Source organism: Lupinus angustifolius, chromosome LG15 (assembly GCF_001865875.1).
Source record: "Lupinus angustifolius cultivar Tanjil chromosome LG15, LupAngTanjil_v1.0, whole genome shotgun sequence".
Taxonomy (NCBI): domain Eukaryota; kingdom Viridiplantae; phylum Streptophyta; class Magnoliopsida; order Fabales; family Fabaceae; genus Lupinus; species Lupinus angustifolius.
In genome coordinates, this window is record NC_032023.1 from 984866 (window position 1) to 1001290 (window position 16425).

Here is a 16425-nt window from a genome sequence, read left to right on the forward strand (position 1 = left end):
GGAACTTAAAAAACCGAACCAAAATGCTTTTCTTCCAAACATGCCTCACCGCTTTAACTTATTCCAAAATCTGATTCTGATTCTGATTCTGATTCTTCAAAACACAAACTCTATTTAAATCTTTATCCGTTGTTGAAGTCACTTAAAAACCGTGAAGAACAAAAAGCTGTTACTAATAAAAGCAGTAGAGAGAAACTGATTTTTCTTCTTCTTCTTCTTATTATGCAGTTATTACTAATAAGTAGTAATTAGTAGTAATCTAACGCTGACGGAAAATGAGTAACGGTTTCGCGAATGGTTCTTCACCTCGACGCCGGCGACCGGAAAATGATATTGAAGCTGGCCATGCGAGTAACCGCTCCGGTAAGTTTGATGACGCCGATTTGGATGATCCATTTGATATTACCAGAACTAAGAACGCTTCCGTTGAACGCCTCAGGCGTTGGAGAGTACGTTTTCTCTTTTTGTCTTCTTCGTTTATTTTTGTTCATCTGTTTTTGCATTGTTTGGATTGTTTTTGTTGTTGAAATTGTTTTGTTTTCACTTTTCAGTTGAATTTTGAATTTGCAGATAGATTTGTTTTTGAGTGTGTATGTGTAGTTTTTGTAGAATAAAGCTTGATATGATGTTCGTGAGGGTAGATTTTTGAGGAAGATTGTTTTGATAGGGTTTTTGTGTGGTGGAGAACTATTTGGATTTTTGTTATTGTGGATTAAAATTATAACGGGAATGCCATAAACATGGAGTAGTGTAGTTTTGTTTGAATAATGTCTCTAGTTATTGTAGTTGTTGTGATTCTTTGTTGCTTTTACTTGATATTATATATCTTGCATCAAACTATTTGGGAGAGAAGAGAGACACTCTAAAGTGATTAGAAAAGAAACTATTACAACATTTCGCTAGTTATCTGATATAGGAATAGCAATGGAAATTAAGGACGAATTTACGAGGCTCTGACCTGGTGGGGTCCGAGGAGGGTAGATTTGTATATGCCTTATCATGCAAGTGGAGAGAGAAGGTTTCTGGAGCATTAAGAATGGAAATTGGAGGTTTATATTTAATTGTATGAATCATGAGAGGAACAGTTTATACTTTCATGCGGAAAAAGTTTCCTTCGTGTGAGTACAAAGACTAGAAGCTTTAGCATTCGTGAAGCTATGACACAGATATTACCTTGCTTTAGTTAAACGTCAGTATTCGGTTGCATCCATCCACATATAGGGGTCAGAGGTAAAATCTTTTGTCTATTGCTTTTGGTTTAACTCACTATTGATCTGAAGTGTACCTTGTCATTCCAAAAATTTTATATTTCAGAAAGATTTGTTTTCTTTTCTTGACTGGACCCTGAAGGATTCAGGAAGACCTAGCTTTGAGGTTTAGCGATTTTGTCTAATAAATATGCTTATAAAAAATGTTCAGGGATATAGTTAGCTTTCAAGGGTTGCAAAAAAGCAAGAATGTAATTTAGATTAAAGGGTTATTGCTCTGAACAGTATTGTGTATATGAGCAGAGAAGAGAAAAAGAAGAAAGTAAAAACAATCTCCTCTTAACCTGTCAAATTGAAGCCAACAAGAGTAGATACATGTAACTGCACAACCTCTGGAAGGTAATAGCAAAGGAAAAAGGCAACACACTTTTATGGAAACTAAATGGTGACCAAGGCTGTGATAATTGCCAACAAAAGTGACCTTGAAAGTGTAAAACTGCAAGGACAATTAGATGAGTTCTTCGGCAATGGGAGTTGCTTAGATTCTTGCAAGAAAAGGGCTCCAATCATGTCTGGGCTTAACAAGAATGATCAAGCTGGCCTGTTTTAAACAAAATTTTATGGGGGAAGTCTCTAGGTGCTGGTTATAGTTGCCTGAAAATTAGCTGGAAAAATACAGAATTGGTATGGAAAAGTTGAAGTGTGGTAAGAACAGAGGACACTGAATAAAGGAACAGAAACAGTTAGAGAGAGAAACTTCAAAAGGTTGTGACAAACAGCAATTCTTGTAGCTGGACAGACAATAGAACAAAATGACAATCACGTGAAGTAAGAGCTGCATACACCTTCACAGAATAAAAAATGGAGCACACAACTTGAGATACGATTTTACCTTAAATTTAAGGAGAAAACAGAGGAAATAATTGGTTTTCAGTGATAACAATAAGAGAGACTAGATACAAAGGAGTTCAGTAGAACTTGATCCAGCAGAAAGACAGACCCTCTTAAGATGGATGATACTGAGTTGATACCATGTTGAAGTTAAAGGGTTAAGGTGGTGAAGGAGCAAGAGAAAAATACGCCAGTTGATAATATAAAATTGGACAATTTGATGTGTAAAGATTTTATATGAAACACTAATCAAATCTTCTCTTAATGTTAGTTAAGAATATTTAGAAAATTGCTCATAGTATCTTCACTGGATTTTTTGGAACATATTAGTTAATTCTCAGAATATTTGTAGTGTATAGTCAATTAGACATCTAATGAAGGAAATAATCTTGGATGTCAATTTCTATTGTAACATTTCCTGATTTTTTTTTATTTAATTAGGCTTTAAAAGTTTAGTTATTTCATAAATAAAACTGCAAAGTTCCTATTTTATACCACATTATTCCTATCATGCTATTCTCAATTGACTGTTGTCTCCTTTTCTCATTCCTTGAAGAGAAACATACATCAATATAATCCAGTAAGATCATTCTAAAGTAAACAAGAAACTTTACAATTGGGCAAAGATGAGTGACCCTGTTATTTACTGTGTTAAGATCAGTTGCTATATCATTATGCTATCATGCCTTGCTATTTTTGAGGCTATATGTATGTGATTTGGTTGCTTGGAAGATAATAGTTTTTCAATGACTGCTGAAGATCTCTTTTAATTTTTTTAGCAAGCGGCTCTTGTGCTTAATGCTTCTCGTCGATTTCGTTACACTCTGGACTTGAAAAAAGAGGAGGAAAAGAAGCAAATATTGAGAAAGATAAGAGCACATGCACAAGCCATCAGGGCATGTTCCTTCCATTGTACTTTATTTATTATGCCCCTGTTACACATATGACATGTTCTAATTATTCATTTTGTTACATTAGGCAGCATACCTGTTTAAAGCAGCAGCTGTACCTGTGGGGCAAGTGAATGGTGAGTTATTTGGTTATGTGTGTTATTATTTGTGGATACTGAATTGTACTCCTATTTCCTGATTTGTAAGACGTGCCTTTGACGTAACTAGATTTTAGCAGTCTTATTTAAAAAAAATACTCTGGCTTAAGTGACCTGTGAGGCATCTTCTTAATTTACTCTGGTTTTAGCTATCTTTTTAATTTTATTCATTAAGTGACCCATGAGGTATTTGGTATGTTTGGCTAGTCATGTTACCTGTTCCAATGGTTAGGAACAAACTCAGTTGATGTTTGCTATTATTCTTGGGTAATGGGAGGAACCTTGTCTGCGTATATTTCATAAATAGTAACTGATCTATCATGTCACTTCTCTTGTATTCATATGATGAACTATATAGTCTGGAAAACCTCTAGGATCAAGGTCTAACCTCATGTTCTAATTTTGTACAGTACTTCAGAGATCTGTGCGTGATCTGTTTGTGTTGCATCATGTTTTACATGGACCAATTATCACTTTATGGCATCAAAATGATGATTTTCTGTTAAGAATTCAACTGTAATTTTAACACAAGTTCACACCCACTTAATCTGTTCTATATATTTACATATCAACTGTTCAACTTAACATCATTAAAGTGTCTATAGCCTATCAATCTCCAGTGAATTTGAAGGGCTTTTACTGGAAATTTATAATGGTCATGTGTGCCAAATGAGAGTACTGTCATTCTCTTCAACTTGGTCATGGGGGTTTTATCACTGTCCTTTTTTGTGATGATACATGATAAGTAGTGTATGTAGCACTATCTTATTTCTAAGCAGTTCGAAGATATATCCAATATCATTTCAGACAATCTTGTTGCACAGGCCTATATTGTTACTTTCCTGGACTAAATACCAAAATTAAATATGCTTTTATGTAGTGATGCTTGGTCCTCCATTTGCCTTCACTCATTTTTTGTGTGTTTCCTTTTCAATATTCACATGATTATTTATTTTAATATTAGAAACCATAAAACCTCCTTCGACCACCTCCACTGGGGAATTTCCAATTGGACAAGAGCAACTTGCGTCCATTTCAAGGGATCATGATACAACTGCTCTGCAACAATATGGAGGGGTAAGCTTGCCTTGAATAACTTTTTCTACCTGGTACTAGTATTGATCAAAGTAGTAAGTTTTCACATGTTTCTCCTGAACCACTATCAGGTTGCAGGGATATCAAATTTGTTGAAAACCGATTTAGAGAAGGGTGTTCTTGATGATGACACTGAATTACTGAAACGGAGGAACGCATTTGGTTCTAACAATTATCCCCGAAAGAAGGGAAGAAATTTTCTGGTAAATTTTAGTGCACTTTGATTCCCCTGGGTGCTTAATGGTTTTGTTGTGAGAGTATATTTTTATTTATTGAGGGATTATTGCACTGACTTTTTTTTGGTGTTTTACAGATGTTTTTGTGGGATGCTTGCAAGGATCTGACCTTGATTATTTTAATAGTAGCTGCTGCAGCTTCGTTGGCACTAGGGATAAAATCTGAGGTGAGATTGCCTGTGGAAGTTATGGTTCAATTTTTTGTGTTTGGTGAAGAGTGAAGTCATGGACCTGTTTCATCCTATAAATAACAATTTCCAAACCTCACACTAGTTTTTGACTATTACACCCCCACACAAAAAATCAATCTTCATTGAACAAATACTTATCCTCCACTTTGCACTGCTCTCTACATTACTTTCTATTATCAACTAAATGATACCAAAAAAATGAAGATTTTTTTATTTGCACTTGCTTCTGTAATTCTTCCTTGTTGGTATTCTTGGATTTTGTCACAGCTTACGTGATTTAGTTGTCTTACTTTGGCTCAATCCTTAATATATGTGAGTGCAAAATCCTTTTGTGAGCTTGGTAGCTTTTCTATAAGTAGCCATTATCTATATACCAGATTACCAGCATAGGTTTTAAGTATACATTGCATAAATATTTAATTTGACAGAACTATGCATGTCATTAATAAGTCCCCGAAGGACAATCTTTCAGTTTATTGGTCTTTTGGAGTTTATTTATGGCTCTTGAACTTAATTTTGTGCTAATAATGTTAGGGGAGTTTCCAGACCTCATAAATTCTTAATGAAATATCTTCATGGGAGGCTAAAATAAAATTGTATGCAACAACAATCCTTAATCCTACTAGGTGAGATCAATTACATATTGCTCTATCATAAATCATATTTGTTGACAAAATATTAATTTCTAAATCTTTCTTAACCGTACCACTTATGGATTTTCTTGGCCTCATTTTTCCTCTAGAAATTGGACTAACCTCTATTTGGTCTACTCTCCTTATCAGAGTTTCTAATGGTTTCATCCATACATGTCTATAGCAACTAAGGCTCAATTTTACCATCTTCTCTACAATAGGAGCTACTCTAAATTTATTCCAAATGCATTCATTTCTAATTTTTTTGTTTTGGTGTGTCCACTCATCCAACGCTATATTCTCATCTCTGTTACATAGAGTGTATGCTCTTGACATTTTCCCACCCAAAATCTAGTCCTATATATCATTGCGAGTCTTATAGTTGTGAGATAAAATTTCTGTTAAATTTGAGGACACCTTTTTATTATATATGATACCTGAAGCACTTCGCCGTTTCATCTACCCCGCTTGAATCTTGTCAGAAAGTAAGTCTCACAACACCTGCCTCATTGTTTGAGAAATGATTTAAATACCTGTTCGGCTACTCCTCTTGTTGCCATTGATTTTGATATGAAACCTTAACTTGGTATCAAAGCCAGAACCCAACTTCTGTGTGATTGTCATGGACCAAAAATTGTCCATTAGTCATGTGTCAAAGGTAACCTTTCGCCTGGTCTAACATGCTTATTTGGAGGGGGCATGTTGGGAAGTAAGTTTGACATCACCTGCCTTATTGTATTGAGAATGGTATAAATACTCATTGGACTATTTCCCTCATTAAGACAATTGGTTTTGAGATGGAACCGTAACAAATGATATATACATACTTCTTTCCCTTCCCTTGGTACTTTGAGACTTGTATAAAATTGTATATGGAAGGATATATCTTTTTAATGAATAAATTTTATGCATTTAAATTCAGAAATATTTTTCTGCTGCAGGGTATTAAGGAAGGATGGTATGATGGGGGAAGCATTGCTTTTGCAGTTATTCTTGTTATAGTTGTTACTGGTATTGTATTTTGTCTTGTAAGGTTTATCATGCAGTAAGCATTTATTTGTCTCTTGGGAAAAGTGTAAATTACACCCTTTAACTTCCATCTTCCAACTTTCAAAATGTGTAGTGTATAAACTTCCAAAAGTGGTCCAAAATTGCGACAGTCATTAATTTCTTTTGGGAGTTTAGGGACCTTTGCACATTTTGCAAGTAGTTTTTTATTGCCATTTTGAAAGTCGAAGGACTAATGTGCTCATGGGTATAGTTGATGGTTGTATTTTGGATTTCTCCCTTTCCACTTCATCTTTTACTTCAGAAGTTATTATAGCAATTATATGTTTAGTAATTTGTCCTCTGAAGGGTCCTTGACACTCTTTTGTGCTTCTCTTTTTGTAGCTATAAGTGATTACAAGCAGTCACTTCAATTTCAAGACCTAAATGAAGAGAAGAGAAATATCCACCTGGAGGTTTGTTGATTTTTTTGGGCTTGACTAACTTATTTATTTTGATACCTGATATTTTATAGTGATTTTCTTGTCATTTTTTAAACTTAAATTTGGCTTTGTGGATTCAAGGTTGTTAGAGGTGGTAGAAGGGTTGAGATCTCAATATATGATATTGTTGTTGGTGATGTTATACCACTTAATATTGGTAACCAGGTACCTGTGCTTCTTTATTTCTATTTTTCGCTTATCATACCTAAAAATTGCATTTCATTTTTCTTGTTAAGTTCTTATCTGCTCTTTCTAGGTCCCTGCTGATGGAATCCTGATTATTGGTCACTCTCTTTCAATTGATGAATCAAGTATGACTGGTGAGAGCAAAATTGTAAGTATTCATTTCTTGCTCATGGGAAATAGAATATTAGGGGTGAGCCTTGACACAACTGTAAGGTTGCTGCTTAATGACCATGAGGTCATATGTTCAAATCCTGGACACTCCGCTTGCGGAGGTAAGACTGTGTACTTCTACCTTCTCTAGACCCCACTAGGCGGGAGCCTCATGCATTTGGCCATTTTGGGAAATAAAAAACTACTTTCCCCTCTTCCTGTAATGATTTGTCTTTGTGCAGGTTCATAAGGATTCTAAAGACCCTTTTCTGATGTCTGGATGTAAAGTTGCAGATGGCAGTGGCACCATGCTTGTAATTTTACTTACTTTTCCCTTCCATTTGTAATTTTATGCTGGCTTGATTTAGGTTAAACAAATAAGAATTTTCAAATGATTGTGGAGGTAGTTAATGAGAAATTGTTGCTTAGCACTAAATGTGGGTGATAATTGTCCCAAGGGCCAAAATATTCTGGACTAGCTGGAGAAAGTTTCCTTATAATTTTATTTTTGTTATGTATGTTGATTACTCACCTATTAATTATACTTGTTTCTTCGTTGTCAAGGTAACTGGTGTTGGTATTAATACCGAATGGGGGCTTCTCATGGCTAGCATTTCAGAAGACACTGGTGAAGAAACACCTTTGCAGGTCCTCTTCTTACCTGTGGTTTCTTACTGAATGATTCTGTTCCTTACAGGTTATTTACCTATATAAGTTCCCAATATAGGTCCGCCTAAATGGTGTAGCCACCTTCATTGGTATAGTTGGACTTTCTGTTGCTGCTATTGTCCTGATTGTGCTACTGGCCAGGTAACTTCGTTATTGGCTTATGGTTGCTATATGTTGCTCTGTGTAATTCAATAATAGTTTTTGTTATGCATGTTTTTAATGGCAACTTATTTGCAGATATTTCTCTGGGCATACTAAAAACCCAGATGGGAGTGTTCCATTTAAAGCAGGCAAGACTAAAGTTGGTGATGCTATTGATGGAGCAATTAAGATAGTAACTGTTGCGGTATGTGCAGCATGCATGATACAATCAAAGACTGTTCTATATTTATGAATTTCGTACGCTTCACAATTATTATTTATGCAGTGATAGTAACCCATTGAATATATTCAGGTCACCATTGTAGTTGTTGCAGTTCCTGAAGGGCTTCCCTTAGCAGTGACCTTAACGTAAGTATGCTAATTTTGATCTAAACTTCTAGTTTTACTGTTTTTTAGCGCTGCCTAGTAATAAATGGGTGTTTTAATATCATTGCCATTGCACATTGTGGATGAATTTGTCATTGTTCTTAAAATGGCTTATAAGTTTGATTTCTTATTTCTCTCATTGGCTTTATTTTGGTAAAGAACTGTCAGTGATCCCAACATGGGTCCAGCATAGAATCCAAGGCTGCTGCTTAATGTTCTAATCTGATTTATCTGTGCTTACACATTTTCCCCTTCAACTATGTTACAGACTGGCCTACTCAATGAGAAAAATGATGGCCGATAAAGCTTTGGTATGCTAACTGATGTCTATACTCTTTATTGCTTTTTACGTGACTTTATGGGAAAGTCTATTTTAACAATTGAGTTGCAGGTGAGGAGGCTTTCTGCCTGTGAGACAATGGGCTCCGCAACAACCATTTGCAGTGATAAGACTGGCACATTGACCATGAATCAGGTTAATTTGCTGCAGTATTTGATTTAAATTATATTTTTTATAGCAAGTTATACAATCTTGGAGGGATCTCTTGCAAATGTATTTCATCCTAGTGGTATGTGTGTTTGCTAGTTTATGTCAAGTAAGATGCCTTTCAACTTTGAAGTTAATCTAGGAGTTGACAGTTCCAACTATCCTGTCAATGTGATATCCAATAAAACATTTTTGAGTAGGGGGTTAAGGAGAACATTTTGAGAAGCTTCATGTCTGTTGGCTTTAGTATGGAATTTAGGAGAATATTTTGAGAGCTTCATATCTGTTGTTTTGGTTGGTTGAGACAATTGTCTATACAAAAGGTTTTCATTTTTCTCTTAATTTTATAAATGCTCTGAAACAGATGACAGTGGTTGAGGCTTATGCTGGTGGGAAGAAGATTGATCCTCCTCACAACAAGTCAGAGCTCTCTCCAATGCTTCACTCTTTGCTCATTGAAGGTGTTGCACAGAACACCAATGGCAGTGTTTATGTACCTGAGGTATGTTTTGAATTGATAAGCCCTCCTCCTCTCCCAAAAAAAATTGTATAATATAAAAAACAAAGATAAAATCAGCTACTTTTTGCATAATTTCATCTACAGGGTGGTAATGATGTTGAGGTTTCTGGATCTCCGACAGAAAAGGCAATTTTACATTGGGCACTAAAGGTCTGTTTGTAACTTCCAAATTTTATCCATACTTTTCTTGGGGGACTTGCTTACTAGTTATGTCTGTTATCAAATTTCAGCTTGGGATGAATTTTGCGGCAGCCAGATCGGAATCATCTATTATTCATGTCTTTCCTTTCAATTCAGAGAAAAAACGAGGTGGAGTTGCAATACAGACGGTACTCTCTAATTGCCATTTTAAATCATTTGTGTGGATATTTTGCTTCTGCTCTAGATTATCTGATGCATTATTAGGTAGCTAATCTTATAAAAAACAATATTTTATATATGCTCTGTAAACCAATAAGTTTTTACTTATTTGCAGACTAACTCTGATGTCCATATACATTGGAAAGGTGCTGCTGAGATAGTCCTAGCCTGCTGTACAGCGTATGTTGATGCAACTGAGCAGTTGGTGGAGCTGGATGAGGAGAAGGTTTGAAAAACATGTTACATATTAGGATCAATGATTAAATAAAAGCATTGTTTTTATTGGTGTTTATATTTTTATCTCTCTTCAAATCATCTGAGAAACACCCTGTCTTTCTCATTCCCCTCCCACTTTCTGTCTCGTCCTTTTGGGAAATCTATACATCTATAATTTCTTAATGATTATAGAATTTCAAAAGATTGTTAATAAAAAGAAGTAGCATATTAGCTGTTTGGAATTTGGATGGCTTTTGATACTTATTAATTATTTTTGGTTGATTTTTGTAAGTTCTCATAAGTGAAACTTTCTGGCTTGCAGATGACATTTTACAAAAAAGCTATTGAAGACATGGCTAGTGATAGTCTACGTTGTGTTGCCATTGCGTATAGACCATATGAAAAGGAGAGTGTTCCAACTAGTGAAGAACAACTTGCTCATTGGTCTTTACCAGAGGATAATCTTGTTTTACTTGCTATTGTTGGTATTAAGGTATTTATTTCTCTTGAAACATGCCTGTCATACTCATCTTTGTTATATTTTGCACTTTTTATATCCTCACTATGTTCGTCATATCCACCGACATACTTATGGTTTTGTTTTCCTCTAAATAAAGTTGAAGGTCGTTTTCAATTTTGTCTACAATTTGCTTATTCATTCTTAAATTGATTCCTAATTTTGTCTCGTTCTTAAATAAGATTTAGGCAACCCACCTAGTGGGATTAAGGCTTAGTTGTTGTTGCTGCTGTATTTTATTTATTGGGTTTTTTTCTATCTCTTGACCTTGCTATTTTACATGGATCTACCTAAATCTTATGGGAGGGTTCTGTATCTAGACTTCACAATTTTAAGGGTTTTGTAAACTATAGTTTATGACATGATTTGGCTCTAAAATATGCTTCCACATGTTAAATTTCTTTCTTTGTTGTGTATTGTTATTTTTGTTGTATCATTTCTGTATTGAAATGTAGGATCCATGCCGACCTGGTGTCAAGGATGCAGTGCAGCTTTGCCAAAAAGCTGGTGTTAAGGTATGTTCAACCTTTGATTTTGGTGTTCCATAAAGATACTATCATGTTACGTGTGTTGAATTATAGTATGTTTTAACACAAAAGTGTTGTTGATGGCCATGACCATGGCTATCAAAAATGCGCTCCAAAGCATTGAATAGCACTGCATCTGTGGCGTCACCATTGCAAACCTGCCTTGCCATGACATTCCTGTTGAGATTCCATGTCTTTGTGAAGGCTGGGCAGTGGGCAGGATATACACCATACACATATTATCAATTTACTCTGCATGTTTGAAGATCATCACCTGTCAGAATCCACTTCACTTCTTCAATTGTAGATTGTGCCTTATTCAGATAAGCAGGGAGGTCATGATCTATCATCTACAATGTAGCCCACTTGTGGATAATATTATAGAGTCTCTGAACATCATTTGAGTAAACTGTCTTAGCCTTGTTGCATATGTCACAACATGTCTTGTAGCTGCGGAAGTGAACCATAAGTTTTGGATCAATAGACTACCATAGGAGAGACACTAACTGATAGTCCGCTTTCTTCTATTGGTCTCATTCAACAGTAGCAATGCCATCTGCCCTTTCGAATTAGAAGACAAATCCTCATAATTAGTGATTTTAGCTTTACATTATTAGAAATATAAGATCAGCTTTGAGATAGTGGCGAGGACACCTTCACTTGCACTACCATTTTGTTCTATTATTAGCTTTATCTGATCTGATTTTCAGCAAGTAAGATGCAAAATGAGCATTTAAGTTAATAAATGCTACATGCCTTGCATGTTCCAAAAAGTGTTCACTTTTGTTTTTGGTTTGGGTTTCTATTCCTAGGTAAAAATGGTGACTGGTGACAATGTCAAAACTGCGAAAGCTATTGCTGTGGAATGTGGAATACTTGCTTCAATTGCTGATGCCACTGAGCCAAACATCATTGAAGGGAAAACATTTCGTGCATTGTCAGATGCTCAGAGAGAAGAAATTGCTGAACAGATATCGGTAGAATGTTACTATTATGATAACCTTACTCATGATCTTATAGTGATTACTTGGCAAATAACATTTGAGTGTCAATACTGCATAATAGGTTATGGGACGATCATCTCCTAATGACAAGCTATTGCTTGTGCAAGCATTGAGGAGGAAGGGACATGTTGTGGCTGTAACTGGGGATGGAACAAATGATGCTCCTGCACTACATGAGGTTTGAATAGCATTTCATGTTTTGTGTGTGTGAGAGAGAGAGAGAGCTTGAGCTTGTATTGTTATAGTGATGACAATATTTTAATGGTACAATAGGTGAGTATGGTTATGCAACTGCTGTCTATCATATTTTTATAGTGTGTTGATATTATGTAATGTTATGATGACAAGTCCTTATGTGAAATGATTCTGTTGAATACTATCATGGTTTTGTAATTTCAAAGTTTGAATCTACTATTACTCCAATGCAATAATATTCATTATTGTGAAGTACACAAGTTTTTATTTTCTGATTGTGTTTTCTAAATTCTTTCATATTTGGAATATAGGCAGATATTGGTCTTGCAATGGGTATTCAAGGTACAGAAGTTGCCAAAGAGAGCTCTGATATCATTATTTTGGATGACAATTTTGCTTCAGTTGTGAAGGTTAGTTCTCTTCAATTGTAATTTTTTAATTAGTGGAGAGGTGGTTCATTCTTAATGAATATTTCATGTTTAACATTCAACTGGAAGAACTATTTCTGGCACTGCTTAGCTTTGGATATTATATTGTCTGATCTGGCAATAAATTGAGATATGAAGTATAGGTGGCAATGACATCCATTTTTCTCCACCAATGTAGGTCGTCAGATGGGGGCGGTCGGTATATGCTAACATTCAGAAATTTATCCAGTTTCAGCTTACTGTCAATGTAGCAGCTCTTATTATAAATGTTGTTGCTGCTGTTTCCTCTGGTGATGTCCCACTGAATGCAGTGCAGGTCTGCTTTCTCTCTCTGGCTTGTGCTCACTCGTTTGTTTATTCAGGAGGACATCCTTATATCTCCTTGTTTCCTCTACAGCTCCTTTGGGTCAACCTTATTATGGATACTTTGGGTGCACTAGCCTTGGCTACTGAACCACCAACTGATCACCTCATGGATCGTCCTCCAGTGGGTCGAAGGTCAGAATTTTCAATTTTATGATTTATACTTTGTACTGTGGGTCATGACATTTGTATTTGTTATTCTAGTGTTATGCATTTCTTGGATAATTAGGAAGGATGATACAATACAATTAGGAAAGCCAATCCTTTTTTTTTATATTTTTTTTGTTCTTTTAGTAGAAGATTGATTTAAAGATTAAAGGAGCAATGTGCAAAACCAGAGATGAGATACCTTTAAGGAATACAAAAATAGTAGGGTGTAATAAATTGAAATTCAGCTGATGCCAAAAAAAGAATTATCAGTAGCCTTAAATATGCTTGTGAAGCTAAATTTCTGTATGCGTGCTTAAATTGACACAATTTGTTATTGAATATGGGCCAGTTTAGTTTGCACCAATATCTTCAAAACCATAGATCCATGTTCCTTTAATAGAAGAAATAAATTTGAAGATATAACAAAATTTGCAAGACCAACGAATAATAAAACAGAAGGGTATACTCACTTGGACTATTAAGTCAAGCTCTTCAAATTCTTCCCAAAAAAGCAGTTGCCAATAGCCACCATAAAGATGCCAGTGAAGGCTGAATTTGAGTATGCATGCATGTAGTTACTTGTTGAGAATGTGCTTATATGCACCGTTCACACACCATAGCTTTTATTTACATTATGCACATTAGGTGAGCATATTCTTACCATTAGGTTGAAGCTTTATTATGAAAATAGATGGTTTTTATGAGATGGAAATGACAGTATCTTGTATGCTTTTCAGAGAACCTCTCATAACAAATATCATGTGGAGAAATTTACTGATACAGGTGATTTCCGTTCCTCATTTATTAAGTCCCTTGTTGTGTACTTGAGATAGATTTGTTTATCAGGTGGCTTACCCAGAAACAGCCCAGTAAAGGATTTTGAAACTACTCGTAGAATGTTTTGCGTCACCATTACTACTGTGAATAAAGTTTTTGTTTTTCTGACTGAAATATCAACAATGATTGGAACTTTTCAGGCTATGTACCAAGTGTCTGTATTGCTTGTTCTCAATTTCCGAGGTGTGAGCATTCTGGGATTGGGTCATGAGAAGCATGACCATGCGATCAAAGTAAAAAACACTTTGATCTTCAATGCATTTGTTTTCTCTCAAGTAAGCCCTTGTCTTCACCCATTAACTAATGGGAAAATACATAATTCTGAGCTTAGGGATGTAATTTCATATTAAATATTAATTTTCTGTTTTTGAGGGATTTAGGGTGGGAATGGGGAATACATGGACCATAATGCTATATCATAATTATAAATCATGTTCATTGACAAATCTTTGATCTCTAAATCTTCCTTGATCTTATTGCTTATGGTTTTTCTTGGGTCATCTGCCTCTAGAAAATAGACTAAACTCCATTTGACATATTCTCCTTTTCTTATATAAATGATGATAAATATGCTTCCAAAACTGCAGGTCTTTAATGAATTTAATGCACGGAAGCCAGATGAGTTCAACATATTCAAAGGAGTCACTAAAAACTTTCTCTTTATGGGAATAGTAGGATTAACTGTTGTGCTTCAGGTTTGTCTTTAGTTGATGTTCTCTTTTGTTGTTTGGCTTTGTTTATGAACTATTCTTAAGGTCACCACCATTAAAATTTCTACTATTTATCAGATTATCATCATTGAATTTCTTGGCAAGTTCACTACAACTGTCAGGCTTAATTGGCAGCAGTGGCTCATTTCTATCATCATTGGAGTGATCAGGTCAGTTAAATCTTCAGCACTAGAATGTTCAGTGTCTAAAGATAACGTCCTTAATGAGAAATGTCATGTCCTCAAATAGAATTAAGGCACGTTTTGCACTGGATATAAGGGTTGCTTTATTATCACCAGTGCTAACATTATTTCTCCTCCTTTTACTTTCAGTTGGCCTCTTGCTGTGGTTGGAAAATTTATACCAGTTCCAGAAACTGCCATTAATAATGTTTTTTCGAGATTGCTTGGTCGAGGAAGAAGGAAGGATGAACCTACGGCTTCTTAAGGTCTGTCTGCGAGTTGATTTTTGGAAGGTAATGGGTGAAATGAAAGACTTGAGAACTATGAATGAAATACACTCATGAGGTGACTTTCAAGCCTTCCCGGACCTGTTCTTCTGTTCCATTTCTTGTCTATAACTGGTTCCATTTCTTGTCTATAACTGGTAATGGGAAGTGATATATGGGTCTACTCACAAAAACTTCTATTTATTTTTTTCCTGATCTAAAATTATTTACATGTTAGTTTGAAGACAAATTTCGAATTGGTTTATACATAGGTTCTAACAAGTGTATACCAGATTTCAGGTAGTCTTGTTTTTTGTAAGTTTGACACATGCTGGTTTACTACTTTAGTAGGATTGGGAGGTTGAAAATATATCGAATGCTAATTTCATTTTTGGTGTTTGTTCTCGTTTATTTTTTTAATGTAATTTGGGTTTTAGTTACTTCTGTGAAAAATATGCCCTCCGAAGTTAATCTCAAGACATAATAATCTGTTTAATTACAATTCAGTGGCTTACAAATATTCTTCAGTATGTGAAAGTAATTTTTTTATGTTATGGTGCATTCTGTCATTTAACCTCAACCCCGTTATGGTTACCATTTACTACTGAGTTACCAAATATCTTGACAAATAATTTTCTATAGAACTTAGGAGTTGTTTTTAATATTACAAATTAATCTACATATACATTAGGTATGGAGTATAATTTAAAACACTTATTAAAACTATAATAATGTTTCAAAGTAGTTGGGGAATACCTTATCGAGGAATTTTGAAGGATATGAGCATATATAGTCAATAATAGAATGATCATGTCAAAGGGAAACAAAACTAATATAATTTATCATTGTGACAAAAAGTATGGCTAAAATGATCATCAATGACAATATAAATTATTATTCTAATTATCATTAGAATGATTATCTGTCAGAAAAGAAGTCATTATTGACATAATTATTCAATTGGAGAAAAATGTATCATCAAAATGATCTTCGGTGGTAATAGAATACAATGGTATAATCATCATCAGAATTATCGCCGATGAAAAAAGATCACTACTAACATGTTTCATCAATTAGTAAAAAGGTGTATCACAAGAATGAAGGTGTATCACAAGAATGATTGTCGGTGGGAAGAAGACTTAATGATATAATCATAAGTATATACTCGTCAATGAGAAAAAAAATAATGTTGATATAACTCATCACTTGAAGATAAATTATTCATGAGAACATAAACAAATATATATAAAATGAAGTAAATTGTTGTATTCTAGAGTATTTGTTTGAATGATTATTGTATGCAATTTAGAATTGTGAGGTTGAAAGAAAAGAATTCACT

The 16425-nt window shown here is 34.8% G+C and overlaps 1 protein-coding gene across 2 annotated transcripts; it reads left to right on the forward strand.

The window, feature by feature from the left end:
• LOC109328370 (calcium-transporting ATPase 8, plasma membrane-type-like) lies at positions 1 to 15177 on the forward strand. 2 transcript variants are annotated; one of them, XM_019561807.1, is made up of 33 exons: positions 1 to 449; positions 2879 to 2995; positions 3078 to 3126; positions 4112 to 4224; positions 4314 to 4445; positions 4556 to 4645; positions 6243 to 6312; positions 6694 to 6764; positions 6873 to 6956; positions 7048 to 7125; positions 7370 to 7441; positions 7692 to 7775; positions 7855 to 7937; positions 8034 to 8142; positions 8251 to 8306; positions 8593 to 8635; positions 8716 to 8799; positions 9176 to 9313; positions 9416 to 9473; positions 9554 to 9660; positions 9807 to 9917; positions 10230 to 10400; positions 10880 to 10939; positions 11764 to 11928; positions 12017 to 12133; positions 12462 to 12560; positions 12757 to 12894; positions 12976 to 13076; positions 13829 to 13874; positions 14069 to 14203; positions 14516 to 14623; positions 14717 to 14808; positions 14971 to 15177. In XM_019561807.1, the coding sequence occupies exons 1-33, from the start codon at positions 276 to 278 to the stop codon at positions 15083 to 15085; spliced, it is 3270 nt and encodes a 1089-aa protein (XP_019417352.1). In that variant the 5' UTR covers positions 1 to 275; the 3' UTR covers positions 15086 to 15177. The 2 variants fall into 2 exon arrangements, with proteins under 2 accessions (XP_019417352.1, XP_019417350.1); XM_019561805.1 differs by having other exon boundaries at positions 2 to 449; positions 9416 to 9481; positions 9562 to 9660; positions 14971 to 15176.

Excerpts from the sequence above, each read along its gene's own strand:
- LOC109328370 (XM_019561807.1), top strand. The coding sequence starts at position 276 with ATGAGTAACGGTTTCGCGAATGGTTCTTCACCTCGACGCCGGCGACCG. Across the intron at positions 2,996-3,077 it reads CACATGCACAAGCCATCAGG|GCAGCATACCTGTTTAAAGC; the intron begins GCATGTTCCTTC and ends TTGTTACATTAG. Across the intron at positions 9,314-9,415 it reads GCAGTGTTTATGTACCTGAG|GGTGGTAATGATGTTGAGGT; the intron begins GTATGTTTTGAA and ends TTTCATCTACAG.